A 22,613-nucleotide genomic window follows, 5' to 3' on the forward strand; every position below is an offset into this window, starting at 1 on the left:
CTTAATAATAGGAAGAAGTAAAAAGGCGTAGCAGAGTATAGACTGAATATTCCCTATTAAAAAAAGTTTATTCTCATATAATATTAATGAATGAATTTAAATTAGAACTGAGGGGTTGGTTCAGTTTTTTTATGAATTGCACAGTGAAGTTTACTTTCATTATACTGTAGTAACACATATCACAAAAAGGTATCAGTGGGCTAGGCCTATACCAAATTGTCTGTATCACATGAAAATATTGTTTTATATTTTTATTGCATGATTTGGACTTACAATGGCCTAAAAATAGCATTGAAGGGTCTAACAATGAAATGAATAATGTCTATACATAATTTATTCATATTCTGATCAGAGCGCTTGAGATACTTCCCAGATGAAATACAGCGACAAACTGTCACGAAATTGATGCTAAGAGAGAGAGAGTTTAAAGGTTGTTATTCAGAGTTTTCCCGGGCCGCGCCGGGTTGGTCAGCTAGTATATATATATGATATATATATATATATATATATGTATGTATGTGTGGTTCAACGTATTATTCGTTTCCCTTTCTTTTATGTATATATATATGTATATATATGTATGCATATTTTTTTTACACATGATCGTCTTATATCGTGGAATTTTCTTGGGTAGTTGCATGTTTAATAATAATAATAATAATAACTTTTCATTAGTTTCTTTGTAACGAAAAGTACCCGTTAACATCGTTTTCTTTTTTTTTTACCAAAATTAAGACAAATTTAAAAGAGAAAATGGAAATTAATGATTATTGTCGTTACTTAATGGGGAATAAGAAATATTACGCATGAAAGGATTGCGTGTGCAGCCTATCGTGAGCTGTACCGTGTAGCGCATGTGTGTATAGGAGACATTAAGCTAGGAAAGCGATTATTTGTTTCATGTTAGGCTTTTTTTTTTTTTTTTTTTTTAGTTTTTTTATACATGATCTGAATGTCTAAGATAAGCATGAGCTGCAATTTGTTATATTATATTACACGGCAGCATTACCAGCAACACTGCTTTAAAGCTGCATGCACCGTCAGCTTCGTTTACCTCACGAATATTGATGGTTGTTTATGTGTGCAATCATCTGGTTGTCGTTATATATGTATTTATTTGTTATTAGGTTTTCGATTTTTCAACGCATGAATTTGTTGTTAATGGCTTTGAAGGTTTCTTCCAAGGAAATGTATTCTAATTTCGAACTCTATATATATGTATATATATATATAATTTATATATATATATATATATATATATATATATATATATATATATATATACTGTATGCATGTATGTATGTATATATATATGTATATATATATATATACTATATATATATATATATATATATATATATATATATATATATATATATATATATATATATATATATATATATATATATTATGTGGCTAAAAATGACACTGAAACACATACTAAAGCATTTCTACAAAAAACATAAATTAGCCTACTTTTAATATAACTTCATGTTACTGTTAGGGAGAAATAAATTAAAGGCAGGAAAATATGTTATAAAAAAAACAGTGGTTAAAGAGAAAAAATGCAATAGGGGTAAAGAATGATTATCGTCATTTATTATGCCTCAATTAATACTGTATGAAGCGGGCGGGCATCCTTTGAAAACTGTTGTTAATCTGACAAATTGCATCAAAAGGTTTAATTGCAAACCTGAAAGCGCATTGTTCTGTATGAGAGATTATTGCTAGCCCATCCATCGTACAAAAATGTATTTACTCTGATGGGATTTGTCAGAGCACTTTTCAGTCTTTCACGGTAAAGACCTGTTGGTTAATCCTGTATACGATGCATGATATTATTCACGACTAAAATACCATGTCATTAAACACTATGGAATTAGTTATACGTAAAGGGTATAATGATATAATGCATTGTGTCTCTAATTAAATATTAGGGTATAAGCCAAGCTACGAACTCGTTGTGGTTCTCCGATTTGAGGGGCATTTTTTTTTATCAGCTGTTCGCAATGCCACCGATTAGGCTCATGATTAACCAAGACCCCACAAGCCAACTGCCAGTACCCAGTTAACCTAGCGGTGGAAGAGAAAGGGATATGAATTAAATTAAATCATTACAAAATGATTTTTCCTCTTGTTAACTGTTACACGATGTTGTATAAAAACTTATTAATCAGAAAACCATTAAACGATTGGATCTTGTTTGTTGAGAAATAACAAAAAGTTGTAATGGATTTTTAGTTATAGAAAACTAACGAGTGCTTTTGAGTCAAAAGGTTGCGAAAATATTCTACGGCCACATAAAATCTGCATTTAGGCTCCATTTTGAGATGAAAAAATTGCTAAATTTTTTCTTACAAACAATTAGAATACAGTAAATACAGTGAGTGACTGAAAATGTGTCGTTTCTCATTATATAAATCAGGTACGGACGAGTAATGTCATCACGAATTAAAAATAATGAGATGACAAGGCCCCTAGATGAAATCTAATAGTCTGAGGAGATGTGGTATTAATTACTAAGTGAACATTTTGAATATGGCATACCCAGCTCTAAGTGTAGCCCAATTGACGAGAATAACACTGCTTAACGAAACAGGTTTTGAGAACCATTTTAACAGAGATTACAGGAATATGTTAAATGTAAAGGGACGTATCCCTTTCTGAATTGCAGAATGACAGAATGAGGGGGATCGAGCGTAGGGTGAAGACAGTGAAGTGAATAGATGAAAATCTTTGTGGGTAAAATGACGCCAGTAACGTAATGAATGGCTGGAGAAGTAGAGGGCGTTGGTAACAGTTTTCAGGAATGTCTCCAGGAATATAAGTGCAGTATAAGATATTTTAAACGTTAAACGTACCGGGAACGCTAAGGCTAATTCCCGTGGAATTTATACGAGATTTTTATACGGTTTTAATTTTCCGTTGATATTTTATTCATGAATGCTTTGCGGCATGGATCGATGCAATAAAGATTACGAGGTTTGTTTAGGTTTTACATCAGTAATGAATCGTTAACGAGAGATAAAATAAATATTTTTAATATGTTGAATTTTAGGATATTATAACTAACAGTGCTGTTAAGTTTAAGGATAACAGAATAATTTTATACTAGGAACTATATCAGATTTTGAAAGTGGACTGCAAGGAATCTAGGTGGTAAATATTTTTACTGTTTACAAATCTAAAACACAGAATTACTCATAGAGAAACATTCGACAACAGTAAGAGAAAACTACGAATGTTTCCGGAGCAATAAAGGATCCGTAAAAAGAAACCCAAACAAAATATTTCCGAGCAGAGCGTAAGCAGTGCCAACCATAATGCTTTTATACAAAATGACTTGATAAAGTGAACCGAAAGGAAACTGAAAGATCAGGGGGCATTGCTCCTGCCAGCCTGGAAGCAGTAGAGGCTGAGGAATTCTGGGAAAAGTATGTCAAATGCACGACAAGAGAAAGCTGCGCATTCTTGGAAAAGTATGTCCAAAAATATGCCAAAAACTGTTATGTGGAAATTCTGAAGAAAAGACCTTTGTGTAAGTTTACGAAAGGTTCCAGGCCTCTGAAAAGAGCCTCATAAAGGATTCGATTCAGTGGCTAAGAGGACAAATAGTGCCTCGGAATATCAAGGGAAACTTTATGCAGCGAACTCGGCCTTCCAAACAATTTTTGATGCTGGGGAAGAGATTTTTGGCAATGCATAAGAATTAATACATCTATACGCCTGCTGTCTGTAGCAAATCATATGCAAAAATGTAAGAGTGCATAAACGTAAACAAACACAGTCACACTCGTTTATACACGTGTGACTTTCTTATACAATAAAAATATGTCAGGCATATCGTTTAATATCGAATTCACTATACCTTGGAATACCAATGGGAACTGTAATGGTTACGGACATTGCTCGGCCAGCAATCACCTTGATATATATATATATATATAAATATATATCAATATATATATATATATATATATATATATATATATATATATATACATATATATATATATATATATATATATATATATATATATATATATATATGTTCAGGTCCTTTGTATCCCTTAGGTGCTACAGGAAAATATTATATATATATATATATATATATATATATATATATATATATATATATATATATAGAGAGATAGAGAGAGAGAGAGAGAGAGAGAGAGAGAGAGAGAGAGAGAGAGAGAGAGAGAGAGTATACAAGTGGTAATAGCTGAAAAATATCCACGAAAGATTTCCCCAATGTGATTAGTTAATATATTGTGTGAATGCCTAAAATTTGGTTTCCGCAAATTATGGAAAATTAATGCTCTTTCAATTTTGATGATTAATTCTGTGTAAGTATTGCATAAATATTTAAACCGCAAACTGCAAATGCTTGGTATGAGGGTAACACCGAGCTTTCCTCATTAATGAATACCGACCTTATGAGGTCGAAATGATGACCTTAATGGATTAAGCATCAGATGTCCAGATTATATGAGAGTAATTGAAGAAATATTGAAATATTGACCGGCAATTGATATATTTACGAAGAAACAAAAGCTCCTCACACACACGCATATATATATGTATAATATATATATATATAGAAATAACACATAATCACGTGTGGAACAGAAATAAATTTCTGACTCACATCAGGATCGAACCCAGGTCTTTCAATTGAAAGGCAAGGGCGCTGCCCACTGGGCCATACAAGTCATTAAAGAAGTTGGAACCTGAGCGCCACTGCACAAAAGGAATTACTTGGGGCAGCTAACTGCTTGCATACCAGCGTGTTTTCCGCAACTTTCCGACTCGGCAATGACCCAATTAACAGCATTTCATTCGAATTATCCCTTCTAAGTGAATATGGTAGAAATAATCAACACAATTCCTTGTGTGCAGTGGCGCTCAGGTTTCTACCTCTTTAATGACTTGCATGGCCTAGTGGGCAGCGCCCTTGCCTTTCAATTGAAAGACCTAGGTTCGATCCCGATGTGAGTCAGGAATTTATATATACATATATATGTTTATAACATATATATATATATATATATATATATATATATATATATATATATATATTTTATGCATGCGTGTGTGTATATAATATTCTTTTAATCCCAATATTCTTTGTTAACTTACGAAGTTTATCTTTCCACTAAACATGTCTATGTAATTTCCAGGCTTTCCTTTAGAAACTCCCTGGCAAAGATAGCAGGAGGACTGATTAAGAATTTGTATTTTATTTGCAGGGTATAATTAAGATACGTTTGGCTTAAGATGGACACAAAAAAAATGTAATTTCGGCAGGAGTAATTTTTTAATGAGGGGAGAAGGTCTTTCACAGAGGCAATTGGTCTGTTACTACTGCTTTTTCCATGGCGAGGATTATAAGGGCTGACTGGTGTGGTGGTAGAAGTTACATTTTGAATTACATTACTTTATGACTGAATGAAAGTAATTCTAATACAGTCAGTTTAATTTTTTGTATATAGGATTTGCAGTGGGAGGAGTCTAATGACGTCGCCAACAGAAAAGGTGGGTTGTTTTCCGACCAAGCTGCTGGTGACCCCCATAACATTATTGGAGAAAAGATGAACAGCACCGGTAAAAACGGAAAATTGCATTAAGTTTGTCTGTGTTTGATGCCTGCCACCGGGGTACCGATTTGATTTTGTGGTATAAACCTTCCTGGGCTCACATAGGGGCTGTGTGCCAAATTTTGTCTGCTTCTGTCAAGCGGTTCGGATTTCTGTAGAGTCCAAACATACAAACATTCACTTACGAGTATATATTATATATATTATATATATATATATATATATATATATATATATATATATATATATATAAATAATATATATAACATTAACATGGGATTCACTTTACTTTGGGGAATATTTCATAGAAATGGAATTGGAAATTCCTTAGTGCCCCGAAAATGATGTTACAGTTGAATTACAAAACAAATAGAATATCGTGTAAAAGTATAGAAAAGTAATAAATTTATGGGCAACCCAAAATATTCCGGATCAAAATAAATGTGAAATATTAGGTTAATGATATTCATACAGTAAGATTACTGAAATAATGTAGATAATAAAGTTACAACACAATGGTTTAAGAACAAAAGATGATGTAAATCCATAAGCTGAAGCTGTTGCATATTAAAAGCTTCCTTGATAAGAAGGCTTCACATGTCAGGTACTTTGGTATGGGTTTGAGAATGTACCTGAACGTTTTACCTGAGTGTGCAATGGATGTCTCATGGATGGACAGGCTCCAGAAGAACGGGTGAGATGAATGAAGGTCCTTTTATAACAGGATGAGTGATAGATAGTGCCGTAATTATTACAGGAGCACAATTCAGTTAGTACATCATGGGGGTGCATTGAAAAAGAAAGCAAGACGCAGAACACAACCTGTGATAACGGTAGAGGTTTCTCAGTCAAGTTAATGAAGAGTGTAAGATGATTGACTGAAGTGTGTTTTGTGTAAGAGTTGAAGGAAAATTGTTTGGGGTACACATGGACTCGAGGACTCCCTGTGTTAAAATTGATAAGATATGGTTTTGAAGGCGACGAGAAATTGTGGTAAAGAAAATAGTTTATGAAATGCAATTCGAAGAGTTGTGAGAAAAGCAAAGCTTTCGTAAAAGTAATGTGGCGGAAACGTGACTGATTTGGCGTAAAAATGGATCTCTTTTAAGGCTCCCACATTTCTCAGTAACTATTTGCTATTAATTTCGATGAAGAGAGGCGGATACCCTGGTGTAATTTTTCCGTATCGTAGCAGTGATTATGAATGGTACGTAGAGCGACTGTCATGTAACAAGCGATGAGAACTGCAGTTGTATGATACGGATGTAAGAGATCGGAGCTTAGGAAAACAAATAATGGATAGTTGTGAAAACTAACATTTACGAAAGCGATATTGGTTTCTTAATGTTACTCACGCATGAAGTTGGAATCTACCAAGAATGTTTTGGCGTAAATTATGTAAACTGACGAAAGCTGAAACATGACCTAGTGATGAGATACAGGAAAGTGGTAAGTAAGAGTGACGCTAGGAGGTGTTATTTTTAATTAGGAAAACGGAAATGGATAGCTGGATGAAAAGGAATGTACATATATTTCGTAGACTTTCGGAGGAAGCGGAAAAAGGAGACCTTAAGAGCGCCATGTCGACTGATTAATAGAAAAGTAGGAACTGAATGGCCTCACTCTTTGAGGAACGATATATATATGTGTATGTGTATATATATATATATATATATATATATATATATATATATATATATATATATATATATATATATATATATATATATATATATATATATATATATATATATATATATATATATATATACACACACATTGTAAATATATATGTGTGTGTGTATGACTTGCTTACACGGAATGCGGGAGCTGATAGTTACTGAAGGGACAAAGATTCAGAAACGAAATGATAAAAAAAAAAAAAAATTGTCAAGCCGACAAAATGGGTGACTATTTTGGCATGCTTTTGTCGTATGAGAAAGGAAGTGAAGCGTTTGATGAAAAAAACGAAATCCGGAATTTTGGAGAGAAGAAAGGAAAGGGCATAAAAAGTGCTTGACGACAGGAGGTGGAAGAGGTACGGGAATGCATGGACTCAGATATACAAGAACTGACAGGTTGTGCAAAACAGGAGTAAATGTAACGGTATGTTTTATGCAATCGACCTGCTGATGAATCATTTCTGTGTGTTGGTGAATTGGGAAATGTTATGAAGGGATTTAATGTATTGAAAATTCGTTCACATAGGAAGAGGTGTTCTTTAACATGGACAAGCGAGAGACACTTTTGTGCAACTCCAACTAATAAAATGAAAACGAGTCATATCAATTCATTCACTTCTGATGGTGTTCCCAAAGCATCAGCTTTAATGGGATTGCCTATCAGAGTACAATTATTTTCTTTTTCGGGAGATTCGGGCTAATTTGTGAAATATAATTGTCCATCATTCCAAATGGAATTATGTCGCTAAGGCTGTTGATTGATTGACTGCTGAAAAAGAATAAAAGCCGATTAATGGATATAAATGGAAAGACAAGATCTTTGAAACAGATACTCAATTAAATTTCTTTTTTGGTAAAAGATGACGTCAGGATTCAGAGTCACAAGGACGAGGAATAATTCACTAAACTAATTGGTATGATATTTCTGACTATTGGTCGCGATGCCCTGTCCACTTTCTTTTTTATTGCAGTTTCAGTTATTTGCTCTGCATAGCCGTTGTTTGTCAACAATTGGCGAATTCTGTCAAGTTCGTTGTGTATGTCTTTCCACGATGTGCTGCGTGTGAAGGCTCTGTTGGCTTACGCACTCACGACAGACTTTTTACATTCGTCCGGACATTCTCCTCTTGGGCTCAAGCAACGGCCAGCGTTCGTTGCTTTTGTATGACGATTGTTTTAAGCTGTCCTTCTTGTTGTTTTACCAGGACGTCAGGAAACGGTAGTCTTCTGCTGGCTGTGCTCTGTGGTGAAGTTGAGCACCGAGTTTCTTTTCAGAGCATCTGCTAGCTTTCTGACACTGTCGGTTTCTTTTATTGCGACGACTATGTCGTCGACGTACCGCCCATAAAGCTTAGGTCTTTGATGCTCTCGGAAGGTTCTCTCTTCGACGGTGGCCGTGTATATATTTGCAAAAAGGACTCCTAGTGGGGATCCCATGGCGACTCTGTCTACTTGCCGAAATAGTTCCCCCCGATGAGAGAGGAAAGGGGCCTCCGTAGTACTGGCCTTCAACATATCTCGGAGGACATCCTCGGAAATAGGCAACGGGTTCTTGCCGGACCTGTATACACGATCAAGGATGATAACCAGATACGTATGCAGTATTTATTGCATATGGATATATGCAATAAATGCATATATGTATGTATGTATGTATATATATATATTATATGTGTGTGTATGTATATATATATAATATATAAATACATATATATACATATATATAATATATATATATGTGTGTATATATATGTATATATATTTGTGTGTGTATGTAGGTGCTGCATTATAAGGCCGGTTTAAGAGACAGAACGTTTTCCAATAGAATACATTTATGACGAAAATATCGAAAAGAATCGCGAAATAATGAGGAAGTTCGTGTCTCTGCCATTCTTAATTTTAGAGGAAGCGTTAGGCAGCAATGGGTAAGACAGAACGGAGTACGCATTTGCCAAGGCAGGTTGCCGATAGTAATTTCAAGATGTTATGATGAATGCCTGGCTCGTGTGAGCAATGGCAGTATGTGAATCCATATGAATGTGGGTCAGATAAAGAAACACACTGCGTTGTGCGACCGGATTTTTCTTGCGGAAAAACAAACTCTATACCAGAACTGAGGGTTTTTGTCGGGTTTGAGAATATAAAAAGAATCAGAAATTGCCATTGGTGAGAAATGATTAATTTCTCAGGCTGTTCGTCAGTACAGCTAAAAGAATTTACGAGCTTGACAAGGAGGGAATGGCTGAGGATATACCCTGAAAAGAACAGCTGGCTTTTGCTAAAAATTTACTAAATCCTTAACAGAAACAGAGGTTAATATCTTATTCACACCTGCCTCCCACCAGAGTTTTCAGTGTCAAGAAGTTAAGCGAATTTTACACATGCGTAGGCGAACAAAGGCGTCTATTTGTGGACAAAACACGTAAATTGCAATTTACACATTTTAAATGATAACACCACGATTTATCTTTGTTTCTAATCTACTTTCGTGATCGATTACGTTTATTAATGAGCTAATTTTATTAATACAATCCGTAATCAGATTCACAAGCACATGACTACTGCTTACTTTTTAGTCAACAACACATCTCAGCAGTGTTTCTGAATAGATTTTCTTTTTTCTCTAAAACTGAATTTGTATTGCGGAGATACAAAAGTTTCTTTTTGTTAGGCAAAACATTACTTTGACGTAGCATTTCAAGTGAACTATTGAGTTAGCTATAGGATTTGTTTTTCTTTCTTGGTTCAAGGCCCTTTACCTATTAGATTTGATATACCGCGTCAGCTCTCTCATAAAAGAACTTTCCAACACAGACCCGTCACCAACAATATTCTCTTCTAGGAAGCTGAAAGGAAATAACAGATTTCTGGGCTGTCTTTTCTTAGGAGTAAGGAACCCGAAAAAAACTAAAATAAAACAGATAAAAAGAAATAAAAAAACACACAGAAACATTTTCACCTTTATTTTGATGTGTGTCAGTTACCGCGAAATGTGAAGTCTCTGGACATTACCTAAACACGAAAATTATTTTTCTGTGGAAACTAAATGACAATAAATTGGGTTAGGTGAATGTTTCTTCCTCATCCACAGCGAAGCCTTGGAACGTTCCTAGTTTTGCTTTGGTTGTTCTCTTAACCCTTCATCCTTCGGTCTCTTTTACCACATTCTTTTACCTTTTCCTCTTCTGTTTTTCCGAATAGGATAGACATGGGCATTCGGTTGGCCTTCCATTGGCCTCTTTATTAAAAAGCTATAGGGGAAAGGAGGAGCAGTTCCACTTTAAAATCTATTTTGAATATTCACTTCCGCCCAAAGGATAAAGCAAAATAAGGAAGACAAAACTAAGATATAATCTGGGCAGGCTACCATCATCCTAACGACTAACACGCCACATGTCAAAAAATCTTGGCATCTCCCGGGTTGAACCTTTAATATCAGACCCCCGGTTGATCTGGGTCTCACACGCCAACTCCAGCTCTCTCTCTCTCTCTCTCTCTCTCTCTCTCTCTCTCTCTCTCTCTCTCTGTTCTTGTGGTTTTCGTGGCAACTTCCTTTCCGGCACATGCTACTCTTCTCTCACTACCTTTACTCCAGTTTTCCTCTCTGCTGTTTTCGCTTTCACCCCTCCGGGTTTCCCCTATTCTTGTTATTGTAGTTCCTCCTCTCCTCTTTTCATTGTAGCTTTTTCCCAATCTATTCTATAGGCTTATTTTTCATTACGTCTCCCCTTTGCGTCTACCTCCCCCATTTATTTATTTATTTTTTTATCGTGTAGTATTAATGCATAGTGGAGAAATTTTCGATGAACAATGATGGTTTATCTAAAAGCAACGTAATTAGCCTTTACTTGTGACGTAACGAATTCAAAGCTGAATTAAACACACTCCCATTCACACATACACACACATACACACGAGGTCCAAATCAACGCAAATAAGATCCGAAATAAGTTTTCGAGTTTTTCAGTCTCCATAAAGTTGAAAAGTTAATCGATTAATTGGTTGATGTAAGTATCACAAGAAATTGACGCCAAAACAACGGTAGTCAATGTGAAGTCACGGAGAGTATCTAGTTTCATGATTATAAAGGTTGTGGCATGAACTGCTCTGAGGTTTAGGAAATAAAGTTGAAGTGTTCATATACAAAAAAATGATCGGTGGTGAAACTTCCTATATCGACTGGTACCAGTTGTTTTATTAGATCCATAGATACAGCATACATGAACAGTTGCAAATAAACGACAAAAACGATTGCTTACTCCTTTCATAAAAAAATAATATACGAATGTATGGTAAGATCCCACATTTCTAGCCTTTTGAAAGTAGTGCAATACCATTCTTACAATATTTTATAAGAGATGTTTTAAAACTACCATGAAACCAATATTCTGAATTTATTAAAAAGGAATAATTCTTTGTTCACCTTGACACTCAGAAAACACAGAAGCGATCATGAAATTTTACGCAACGAGAGGGACTGTACTTAACAGTGACATGAAAATATGAATTACAACTCGAGCCGTACCTGTATATAGGAACGGTGGGCTGGCTCTCCTTGTACCACAACGCCAGCAGAGGCTTGTCGGCAGGGTCAGTCGGCTGTGGCACCAGGCAAGGTAACTCGGCTTGTCCTCTGACGACAGACCATTCCGTGAACCAAGCTGGAATAGAGAAATTATGAGATTTAGAGTCACACTCACTCTTTTTGTTTCTCGACCTTTCAGAATTCTTTCTATTTTATGATGGTACAACAAAAAAGTGTGGGTTTATGTGGTTTTAATCCGTAAGATCTTGTCATATTTCGCATTTAAACATATCGATCTTTTGTAATTCTTTTGTGAGGCGTTGCGATTTCAGTTTCCGTGATTTGGCGTCACATTTTGCCTTGATTCTTTTCGAGATTTCATAATTTCATGTCGCTTTTATGCCGCAAGGAAAATTGCAATTCACGAGGTTTTAATACTAGGTGAGTTGAGAGTTATGACTTTATTCGACATGAATCTGATGACGTTTATTATTATTATTATTATTATTATTATTATTATTATTATTATTATTATTATTATTATTATTATTTATCATTTGCATATAAGACAGAAATATATCTTGATAACAGAATTCCCAAAATATATAATGTTTATATTCATTAAAAGAAAAAAAAAGACGAAGCACAAAAAAATAAAAGATAAAGAAAATCCACAACCCGGTAAATAAATAAATAAATGTGCTAATATAAAAAAATTATTTTAAAAACAAACTAAGAAATATTGCTTTTCACTTCAACATTGAAGTGAAGTTTGTTATAACCGCACGAAAATTATAATCAAAACACTGTCAATAAGACGACAATACACTTTCAGAAAAAATGCAGTAGCTGTGGACATGACGTGCAATGTGCAACACGCAATTTGAATTTGTAACTATTTCAGCGCCAGCGGCCTTCCTTTTGAATTCCAGAAGTATAAGAGGCCTCGATATTCTGATATCATTTCCGCTCTAACAGGTTATTTGCTCTACTTTTTCAATTTCATTCCATTACGGTATTTGACCGTAATACATAAATTGCAGGGCATAATAGATCTGCTTCAATTCCCTTCTGTTGAACAAAAGTAAATTAAGTTAAGTAATTCTTTTATTGTTTTGGTGCTCATATTTTCAATTCAGAGCCAAATTACATTGCTTGTGTTTTATTAAAGGAAATCTATTCCAATTAATTTTCATACCTACAACGACACAAAAGAGAACTGTTATTTTTTCTTATTAATTCTGAAACAATGCTCCCCTTGTTTGAACATTAAATTAAGGTTGTAATTACACCTTTATTTTTGGTGTAAACTGTTGTTAGAATTATATTTACAGTAAACATTCTGTACTGTATATAATGAGGAAATTATTCCTGTCATGGACAAAAACTTAACTTTTTTTTTTTTTTTGGTGGCAAAGGAGCTCCCAACTGAAATATTAGCCAACGAATATTTTATATTTCAATAACAAAGAAATCATTGGGGTATTGTTTACATTTATATTACTATTACTTTTTTTCCCTACCAAATATTCTAGAGCCATCACAGATGTTGCCATGAGTATCACTTTTACAAAGCGTCGTTTATTCACCTAACAGTGAAAGTTGTTTTGACAAGTGCAACGCATTCGTCACATCTGATATGCAGTGGCGCTTCCAAAACAACTGCAAAGCATTCAGCATAGTCACCCTTGAGTTATTGCCTATTGAATGGCAATTTGAGCAGGAATCTAATTTCGCTCGTGAAATTCTTCATCTCGCTTGGTGGGAGGAAGGAAAATTGAATAGAAATTAATTACGCGCGTCTAATTAAATCTTCAAAGGCCACTGGCTCTGAGCTTCCACCCAGGAGACCTGCTTCCTCTTTTGACAAGTCTGTGTTGGTGTAATTAACCGCAGAACAGCAGCTTGCACTTAACCTACAATTCAAGTTGTCGTTATAGTGTGTAACCGAAAACAGTATATGATAAAACATATTATTAGTATCAAAGACGAATTGTGACCACAAAACAAAAATGTTTAAATTCATATCAAGATTTTCTTGGTAATGAGACTCAACAATAGAACAATGTAGAGAACGAAATGATAATATAATAGTAAAAAAAAAACCACGTTGAAGGGCTCATTACTAAGACAAATTCTCTAACCGATAGGACAGAAGTCTGTTAGTGTGAAAAGCATAATGTGAAAACACAGAAGAAAAGAGAAAAATTAAATTCAATGCTGAAAGAAAGATTCTTGTTGTGAAAACCTAAACAGAAATAATAAAAGAACAAATAAAAGTTCTTTTAGTCTTCATTGGGAATTCATGCTACCAGGAGACATCTGAAAACACTGAGTGACAGAAACTCTTCTCCAAAATCTGAACATAGAAATAAAAATGTCCATTGAAAATCTGAACATAGAAATAAAAATGTCCATTGAAAGTTTTTGTTAACAACAGAAACTCGAAATCAATATATGGAAAATGGTTATTACCACGAAAAATCAAATTCAAATACAAGCAAAGAAAAGCGTGCATGGGTGTACTTAAGTTCCACCGAAAAGGAACGATAAAAATGGCAGGCATAAAACGGTAATTTCGCTTGGAAATGTTATCCGAAGGAAAAATTATTTGGACTTGCACGCTCTGGCTTTATAGCTTATATAAAAAAAAATTCATATATGTTCAGAGGAAAATCTAAAGTGAATGGAACTTTTTCTTTTAGAAGTAAAAAGTTTTGCTGCGTGTTCAAATAACTCAATGGTGATTTAATTTACCTTTCTACTGTGTTAGATAAAAATTACAAATCATATTTTGTCCTTTGGATTTAATTGCGCAGATGAATTAAAGGGATATTAAACCACATGTGGAATGAACATTAATTTGTATATCCAATTTATCCACAAGGAGAAATGACGGTGATGACTTCTTGAATTTTAATCCCTAATACGTTGTATATCAGCAAATCAGTAAGATTACAGGTGAACCAGGTGAGATGAGAATTATTTTAGCTGATAAGTTTTGAAAATTATTTTTGTTAAGTTTCCAGCAAGTGATATTTCAAATATGATTAAAATTTGAGGCTATATAGATATATTTATATTCGGATATTTCTGTGTGTGTATGTATATATATATAATATATATATATATATATATATATATATATATATATATTTATATATATATATATATATATATATATAATTTTTTTGTATGTGGGTATGTATGCTTGTACGTATAAGTGTAAGCGCGCGCGCGTGTGTGTATATGTGTATGTATTCTCTTTATTCCAAGAGACTCCGGGATATTTCTCGTTAGAGTAAGGCACATGGCAAATCTTAGCAGACGAAACTCGATATAAGATTATTAGTATAAGCTCACGAACTCGAGCCTGCAGCAATTTTTAACTTATGAATAGTAAAAGCTCATTTCTTTTTCTCTGCCGGATAATACATGCAATGGAAAATGAAACTCAATTTTTTTTTTAATCTGGCTTGGTGTGAGGCATGAATGTCATTTGGAGGTATAATGTCCTTGAAAAAATGTTAATTTGTTAATTTTTTATTACACCCAGCCAACCGTTAACTCTGCCAGTGAGTTACACAGTTCAATTACAGCTTGTCTGTCTGTACTGTCAAACTAAGGATTTTTATTCCTACTTGTGTTTTCGTAAGATCTTCCATCCTCTGTGAAACAGGCACTTTTGCTTCCGTAGAAGCGAATTTCCTTTATTTTGCCTTTCTCTTTCCTTGTCTCGTTTTATTCTGCGTTTTTCAGTAGGACGGCAGTCGGGGCTCAGTCCAAGTGACCTCTGCATAAAAGTAACATAACTGGAATTCTACACAGAATATATGCAGGTTTAGTGCTTCTTCCTAGGTTATGTTTTTAGCCCCGTCTGTCTGTCTGTCTGTCTCTGCCAGGTGGAATACGAAAAAAAAAAATTAGGAACTCAATTTACGAATGTTTTTATTATATTAGAGTTTGGTGTTAATCACGTTGGAACTGGATTCACTATTTTCTGTATAACTTATCGTATTATTATTACCGTTGGTTCGTATTAGAGAAAACGGCAGCTTCATGTTGTTTTGAGAGGGGAAAACGTCAGTAACGTCCTGTGTTCTTGTGTGAAAGTGTGAATAACGAACATCAACGCCTTGCTGGAGGGTAGCCACACCTGGTCGCCTTTTCTAGCGTTAAATGTTTTAGCCAAGAGGAATGCAGCCAAATACTCCCACTTCCCTGAGCCCAGAAGAAAACGAAATAAAGAAGAGAGAGAGAGAGAAAAAAAAGAGCTGTATAAATGACTTCTAGATCTTGGTCACTGTCTCGGTAAAATACGAACAAAGTCCTTATCTCCTTTTCGCAGTATGCCAGGTTTCTGTGAAACTGTACTTATTACGGAGAGTCCTTAAAAAAAAGGAGGGGGGGAGGAACAAAGGGAAGTAAAGGGGAAAGGTAGTCTTAGAGCGTCATCAAAGCCGAGACAGATGTCATTTATCGTGTTAAGTTTTCATTGCACAATGGTATATATATATATATATATATATATATATAATGCATGTGTGTAGTGAGCTTTAAACTTTTATTATTAAAAATACACGAGAGAGCAATGAATTCTATACTTAAAATCACTGCTATATTCGCCATACCTTTATTTGAAAACGTATTTTGCATTTATCAAGTAAATGTATGTATATCATCCGGCGATGTATAGTTATGAATGCATTCACATATGGATAGAAAGTTTCCTAAAAAGAATAACTGTATGACCAAACACAATCTCACATTTAATTTTTTCCTTGCCACGACGTAATGTGAAGAAAGATTTCATTCGAAAGTATGTTGCGTTTGAAGTAGCATATAAAATTCATTGAGCTTGAAAGTTCACTCACTGAAAAAACTGATTTCATATGTTTACACCAGAAAAAAAAGCCTATAAAAACCTCAGACATTAATATTGTAAGAGAATAGTCACATTAAACGGTGAACTCATTCTACGATTACCACGGAGGCACACACAAATTCATCTATTAGCTCTTCAGTTTGAGTAATTATGACTTTTGATAGTTTAATAATTCATTCAATTTGCTGTTTCATCTAAGCGAATGTAAAGAATTTTCCCTCCTGCTAACGAACTAATTACATGGAGCTTGATGTGTGATTATAAATTAATTAAGTTAAATAAAAGAACACACACTTTGAGTAAATATCACTTGGGAAAGAGTTACTTCGTTTTATTTATAGATTCTTCATAAATGGGCCTTTCTCACATTACTTAATAACGTAATTAGCTTAATCAGATAGGTTTAGTGCGTGCAGTAAAAGGCGGAAGCGAAAGCTCTGATAAATACGATGCGAGATGCATCTGCAGCTAAATTACAGCACAAACCATTTTACCGTTCACAAAAAAGCCAGACTCCAAGGAGAGAGAGAGAGAGAGAGAGAGAGAGAGAGAGAGAGAGAGAGAGAGAGAGAGAGAGAGAGAGAGAGAGAGAGAGAGAGAGAGAGTCCATTTGAGGGAAGAGGGAAGATAAGAAAAAGGTCGATTTTTTCATTAGACATGAATACTAAAAGGGGACGTTGGTATATCTAACACTTGTAATTTGAACAGGCAGTTTTTGCAAACCGGTATTTATATTGAATACATCCATTATATATAAATAAAATATATATATATATATATATATATATATATATATATATATATATATATATATATATATATATTGTGTGTGTGTGTGTGTGTAAAAGTTGTTTTTTGTTTTATACCTAAATGAATAAACGATTATACGGTGCACATACATATGCAAATAGATATTTCTAAAGAAAATGTAGTCTACCATTAGCAGGCAAATGTGAAGTAAAAGCATACAAGATGACCACTTGCGTAATTATTGTAATATATTTTGACGTCACATATATTTATGCACGTTCATTGTGTAATGTAAACCATGATGATATAATGGATAATTTACGGTTAATTTTTGGAAACGTATTACCCGACCCATGCCTCACATATCAAACAGAACGGGGTCGGTATCGCGTATGGTCATATGGCCATTTGCAATCATGAGCTAATAATAAATTCCAGCTCAATATGGACAATTTGAAAGATGACTCTTTCCAGTGATGATTGACATGGCTTCCATGAAATCAGAAAAAAAGTATAAACAAGAGCTCTTAATTAAGGGAACAAGTTTTTCTCGTTTATTTGCTTTCGCAATATTGCAATTACATTAATTTAATTAACATTCGTTAATATAAATACGACTTTTTGTTTGCTCGACAAGCTCGACATGTAGGTTTGCATCAAGTGAAGCACTTGCAGTAGGACTATATATGAACGTATATTCAAATCTGTTAAATACATACAAACTTATGTATAAATGTGCAGTCAGGTATGCGCATGCATATCTCGCTACAGCCTCTGGTCGTCAGGATGTGTCTGGCTACTACCTCCATGGGTAACTAGAGGGTGCTGACATGTAAGCCCGTTGAGTATTCGCGGAACAAAACATTAGATGAACTATACATATACATATATAGTGTGTATATATATACATACACAGTACGTATATACATACATGCACACATATACATACACATATATATATATATATATATATTTATATGTATTTATATATAATATATATATATATATATATATATATATATATATATATATATATATGTATATATATATATATATATATATATATATATATATATATATATATATATATATATTATCAATGTACGTAAAAATGAACAAGTATCACAGGAAAACCTTAAGGAAGATAGTTCCATAATCTTCGTGTTAATTAGCGTATCTAGAGTTGCGTTTAAACACGAGAGATATTGTCCATTTAATTACTGGGCTACGACCTTGCATGATCTTATTTAAAATTTGTCAAATGAACAGGTAAGACAGCGCACCTTTAATCACAAACAATATATTGGAATTCAGAGAGCAACATACATGTGAAATATCTAGAACGATGTTTAGTTTCACAGAAATTATTATAAACACAGTAGTGGTAATATTTCGCTCAGCATCACAACAATAGTTAACTAAAACAAGAACAACGATACTGAGTTTCATTTTTAAAATTTTACTGCTACATGTATTCAAACAGTTTTCCTGATCATTTCTTAGTTGTCCTGCCTAAACCTTTCACAACTTTTTAGATAAAGTCGTTCCCTTGACATGAAAGAAAGGGTTGAATGAACAGCCAAGAAAAACGAGAGAGAGAGAGAGAGAGAGAGAGAGAGAGAGAGAGAGAGAGAGAGAGAGAGAGAGAGATTTTCGTGCGAAGTCTGGACTTCGATGATAGAAGGACGCATGCTCTAGTCACGATAGTAATTTGTTTAATGGCGCCGCCTTTCCGGGCCATAACACAGTTGTTTAAGTAATGCCTTCGGTCGTGTGTGGTGTTGTTATTAACCTAATAACGACCCCAGTTTACCAGAAGTCACCACTAATCTTCCACACTGTTAAGGGCAAATAGATTTCATTGTTGTTCTCGAATGATAAATAAAAGAGAAGTGGAGGTATTCGTTGACCCTACTCACTAGGTTCGTGACCTTTGCATGTATGTACCAATTACAAGGAGGCGATTATGGGCCAGATTAGTGCGCAGTAAAGTGGTTCAAATGGATGCATAGGCTATGTGGGGACTGCAATGTGGGTGTGGCCGTTGGGTCCACGGGAGGTATTCGGGAGGAGAAGTTCTTTTTGGCAAAATTTCGTTCTATGTTGCTCCGATGAACCTTTTTGTCGTTTTAATGGGAAAATTTCTGTTGGATTGAGTACACGTAATACCATAATTCACTATTCGGTCGTTATCATATAATCTTTACAATATGCATATATATATATATATATATATATATATATATATATATATATATATATATATATATGTGTATATATATATATATATATATATATATATATATATATATATATATATATATATATATTTACATAATTATAATTAGACACACATTATATAATATATATATATAATATATACATATATAACTACATATAGTATCGGAATATTATAATGAAAAGTAAGCTAACATATAATTTATTCCAAATTGTACATACAACTTCCATCATAGCAGGGAGGCTCCTGGGATCAGCAGGAATTTTTCCTGATTTATATATTAATATTGGACGTATAGCAGATTTTTTTTCATTTGTGCCATGCAATTTGTTTTGTGAACATCAGCAAAAATCCACAGATTCTTGGATTGGAAAAGAAAACTTGGGCCAAAGACCAAGCGCTGGGATCTATGAAGTCATTCAGCGCTGAGAATGACCTTGAAACAATTGTTAGGAGAGTGTGGAAAGTAAGATGGAAGAAAGAGAATATGAACGGAGATTTAGTAAAAGAAATGCAACGGGTTGTATCTAGGGGGCGAAGGGACGCTGCAAAGAACCTTAAGTAATGCCTACAGTGCACCATGTTAGGTGTACTAACGGCGCTACCCCTCTACGGGGATCCACATATCCTTTTCATTGTAAATTTAAATGAAAATGGGAAATATCCTGACTCGGCATTGGGCTGTATGTCTGTTATTGTCCAACTTTTTTTTATCTTTAATAATCTAGTCGCCAAATATAACTGAAACTTATTGGTACCTTTCAGAAATTTTTTATTACATACAGACAAATAAAGAGTCACTAGTCAATATGTAATGTCAGAGCAACTTTGTTGGTTGAGGTACTAAATAATATATTTATCACGGAACTGCTCGCTTTAAGAGACTTTCTAAAGTCTCCAAATAAATATAATTATGTGAACAATTCCTCATCAGATTATAAGATTATTAAGAAGGGAGATATTATTAGCAATACGAAATGAATTACAGTTGTTATAAAGTGCAAATTATGCTCTCAAGAGAGTGCAGGCGGAGGAGTGTTCAACGAAAAAGACTTTTAATCTTTTATACAAAACATGGCTTCTCACGCTATCTTTGTGTACTTAACTCTTGCAAAGATTGTTGTTTTACCGAGATTTTTTTGCTCTTGGTGAGCGCCATCCGCACGCCAAGTATTTGGTATCGTGTTACTGCCTTGGGAATCAGATTAACACCTTTCAGTTGACACTGATGCAGAAATTCCAGAATACAGAATGAATTATGGTATTGGGCCATAAAAAGTGTTATCAATTCATGCTGCCCTATTTGTTTGTTTAGTAAAAAATAAATAATTGTAGAAAATTAGTTTTGCGTATTATGATTTTATTAGATGATGACATTCCATTTTACACATCCACACGTACACGTGCACACACACATACATATACAGACACAACACAAGTGTGCGAGCACTTACAGTACAGCCGTCAAAAAAAAAAAAAAAAAAAAAAAAAAAAATATATATATATATATATATATATATATATATATATATATATATATATATATATATATATAATATTATATATATAATATACATATATATATGTGTGTGTGTGATTTTAAACATTAATTAGTTTTCATTAAAAGGGGTTTGACCCAAAATAAGAAAAGACAAATATAAGAGGCTCATTCTCACTTAAACTTCTAATCCTGGATGAACGCCCTTTGCTGAAAACTTTCAGTCCGTCTACCTCTCCTTTCTAGGTCTTACTCTCCTCCTTCATCTCAACACTTCTTCATTTCATTCATTCATATTCGTCATCCACACTTTTCTTCCATACAGGAGGCCTGGTTCAACAATCACATAATACATTCCAACCCTGGCTTTCATACATATCCCTAAGTTTTTCTCAATCGTTTGTACGCATCCTGCTACCTTTCTTCCCCACCTACTCTGTGGCTCGCCTCTTTTCTCATCCTACCTTCATCCTAAATCATTACTTTCAGGTACTTGCGAGAATTTACTGCTTTCATTCTCACACCGGCTATGCTAACATTCGCTGCCCCATCTTCCTTGTTGCACTTCACCATGGTGACCCCACTCTCGTTCAGGTTCACTCTCAACTCTCTCCCTATGTGAATACTTTTGAACTCTTTTGCTGTATCCCTTCACCTTCATTGATCATTACTGTATTGTCGACCATATTAGCCATTCCACACGCCAATCACAGCTCGTCTGCTTCTTGCATAACATTTGACATTCATCTACTGTCCTTTCTTTGTCAAGATATTCAACAGATACGAAGACATGACACAGCCTTGTCTCAGTCCCACTTTTACACCGAACCTGTCAACCTCACGCCTCCAGATTCCAACAAGTGCTCCGATGCTCTCATAAAAACTTTTTAATGCTCCAAACATTTACCGTCTATATCCTACTTCTTGAACGCCCTCCATTATTCCACTCCTTTATGTACAGAGTATCCTTACCTTTCTCTATGTACGTGTCTGGCTCTTGAAGCTTTTACGCATGTACATACACGCGTTCAGACACACAGTCAAACAAACACACACACACACACACACACACATATATATATATATATATATATATATATATATATATATATATATATATATATATATATATATATATATATATATATAATCATTTATTTATATATGCATGTGTAAATGTATCGATGCATGTAAAGCCACGAGCGTGCTGCCTACCACGATGCAATAGAAGTGGAGTCTTTAATTGATGTATATCATTTATTCAGAGGCATCACAGTTCATTCGCCTGAAAACGTAATTTCGTCGCCGCTCGTTTGGTTTACAAATATAATTTCCTAGAATCGTATAAATTAGCTCTTTCCTGAATTTTTTTCTTTCCTCTTTATTAGGAACAGTTTTCCTCTTCATTAAGAATGGTGAGATTTTATGTCAAGT

The 22,613-nt window shown here is 34.2% G+C and overlaps 1 protein-coding gene and 1 long non-coding RNA gene across 2 annotated transcripts in view; one reads left to right on the plus strand and one right to left on the minus strand.

Annotated features, from left to right (window-relative positions):
* The window catches only part of LOC136848802 (uncharacterized), a 263,629-nt gene that overhangs the window by 181,233 nt on the left and 59,783 nt on the right, over window positions 1-22,613 (plus strand). The window lies entirely within an intron of this gene.
* The window catches only part of LOC136848801 (nephrin-like), a 290,589-nt gene that overhangs the window by 115,800 nt on the left and 152,176 nt on the right, over window positions 1-22,613 (minus strand). The window contains exon 2 of the mRNA XM_067121454.1: window positions 11,808-11,943. Coding sequence (XP_066977555.1) covers window positions 11,808-11,943 — 136 coding nt within the window. The remainder of the gene's footprint in view (window positions 1-11,807; window positions 11,944-22,613) is intronic.

The sequence above is a fragment of the Macrobrachium rosenbergii genome, chromosome 19 (genome assembly GCF_040412425.1).
Source record: "Macrobrachium rosenbergii isolate ZJJX-2024 chromosome 19, ASM4041242v1, whole genome shotgun sequence".
In the NCBI taxonomy this organism is placed as follows: Eukaryota; Metazoa; Arthropoda; class Malacostraca; order Decapoda; family Palaemonidae; genus Macrobrachium; species Macrobrachium rosenbergii.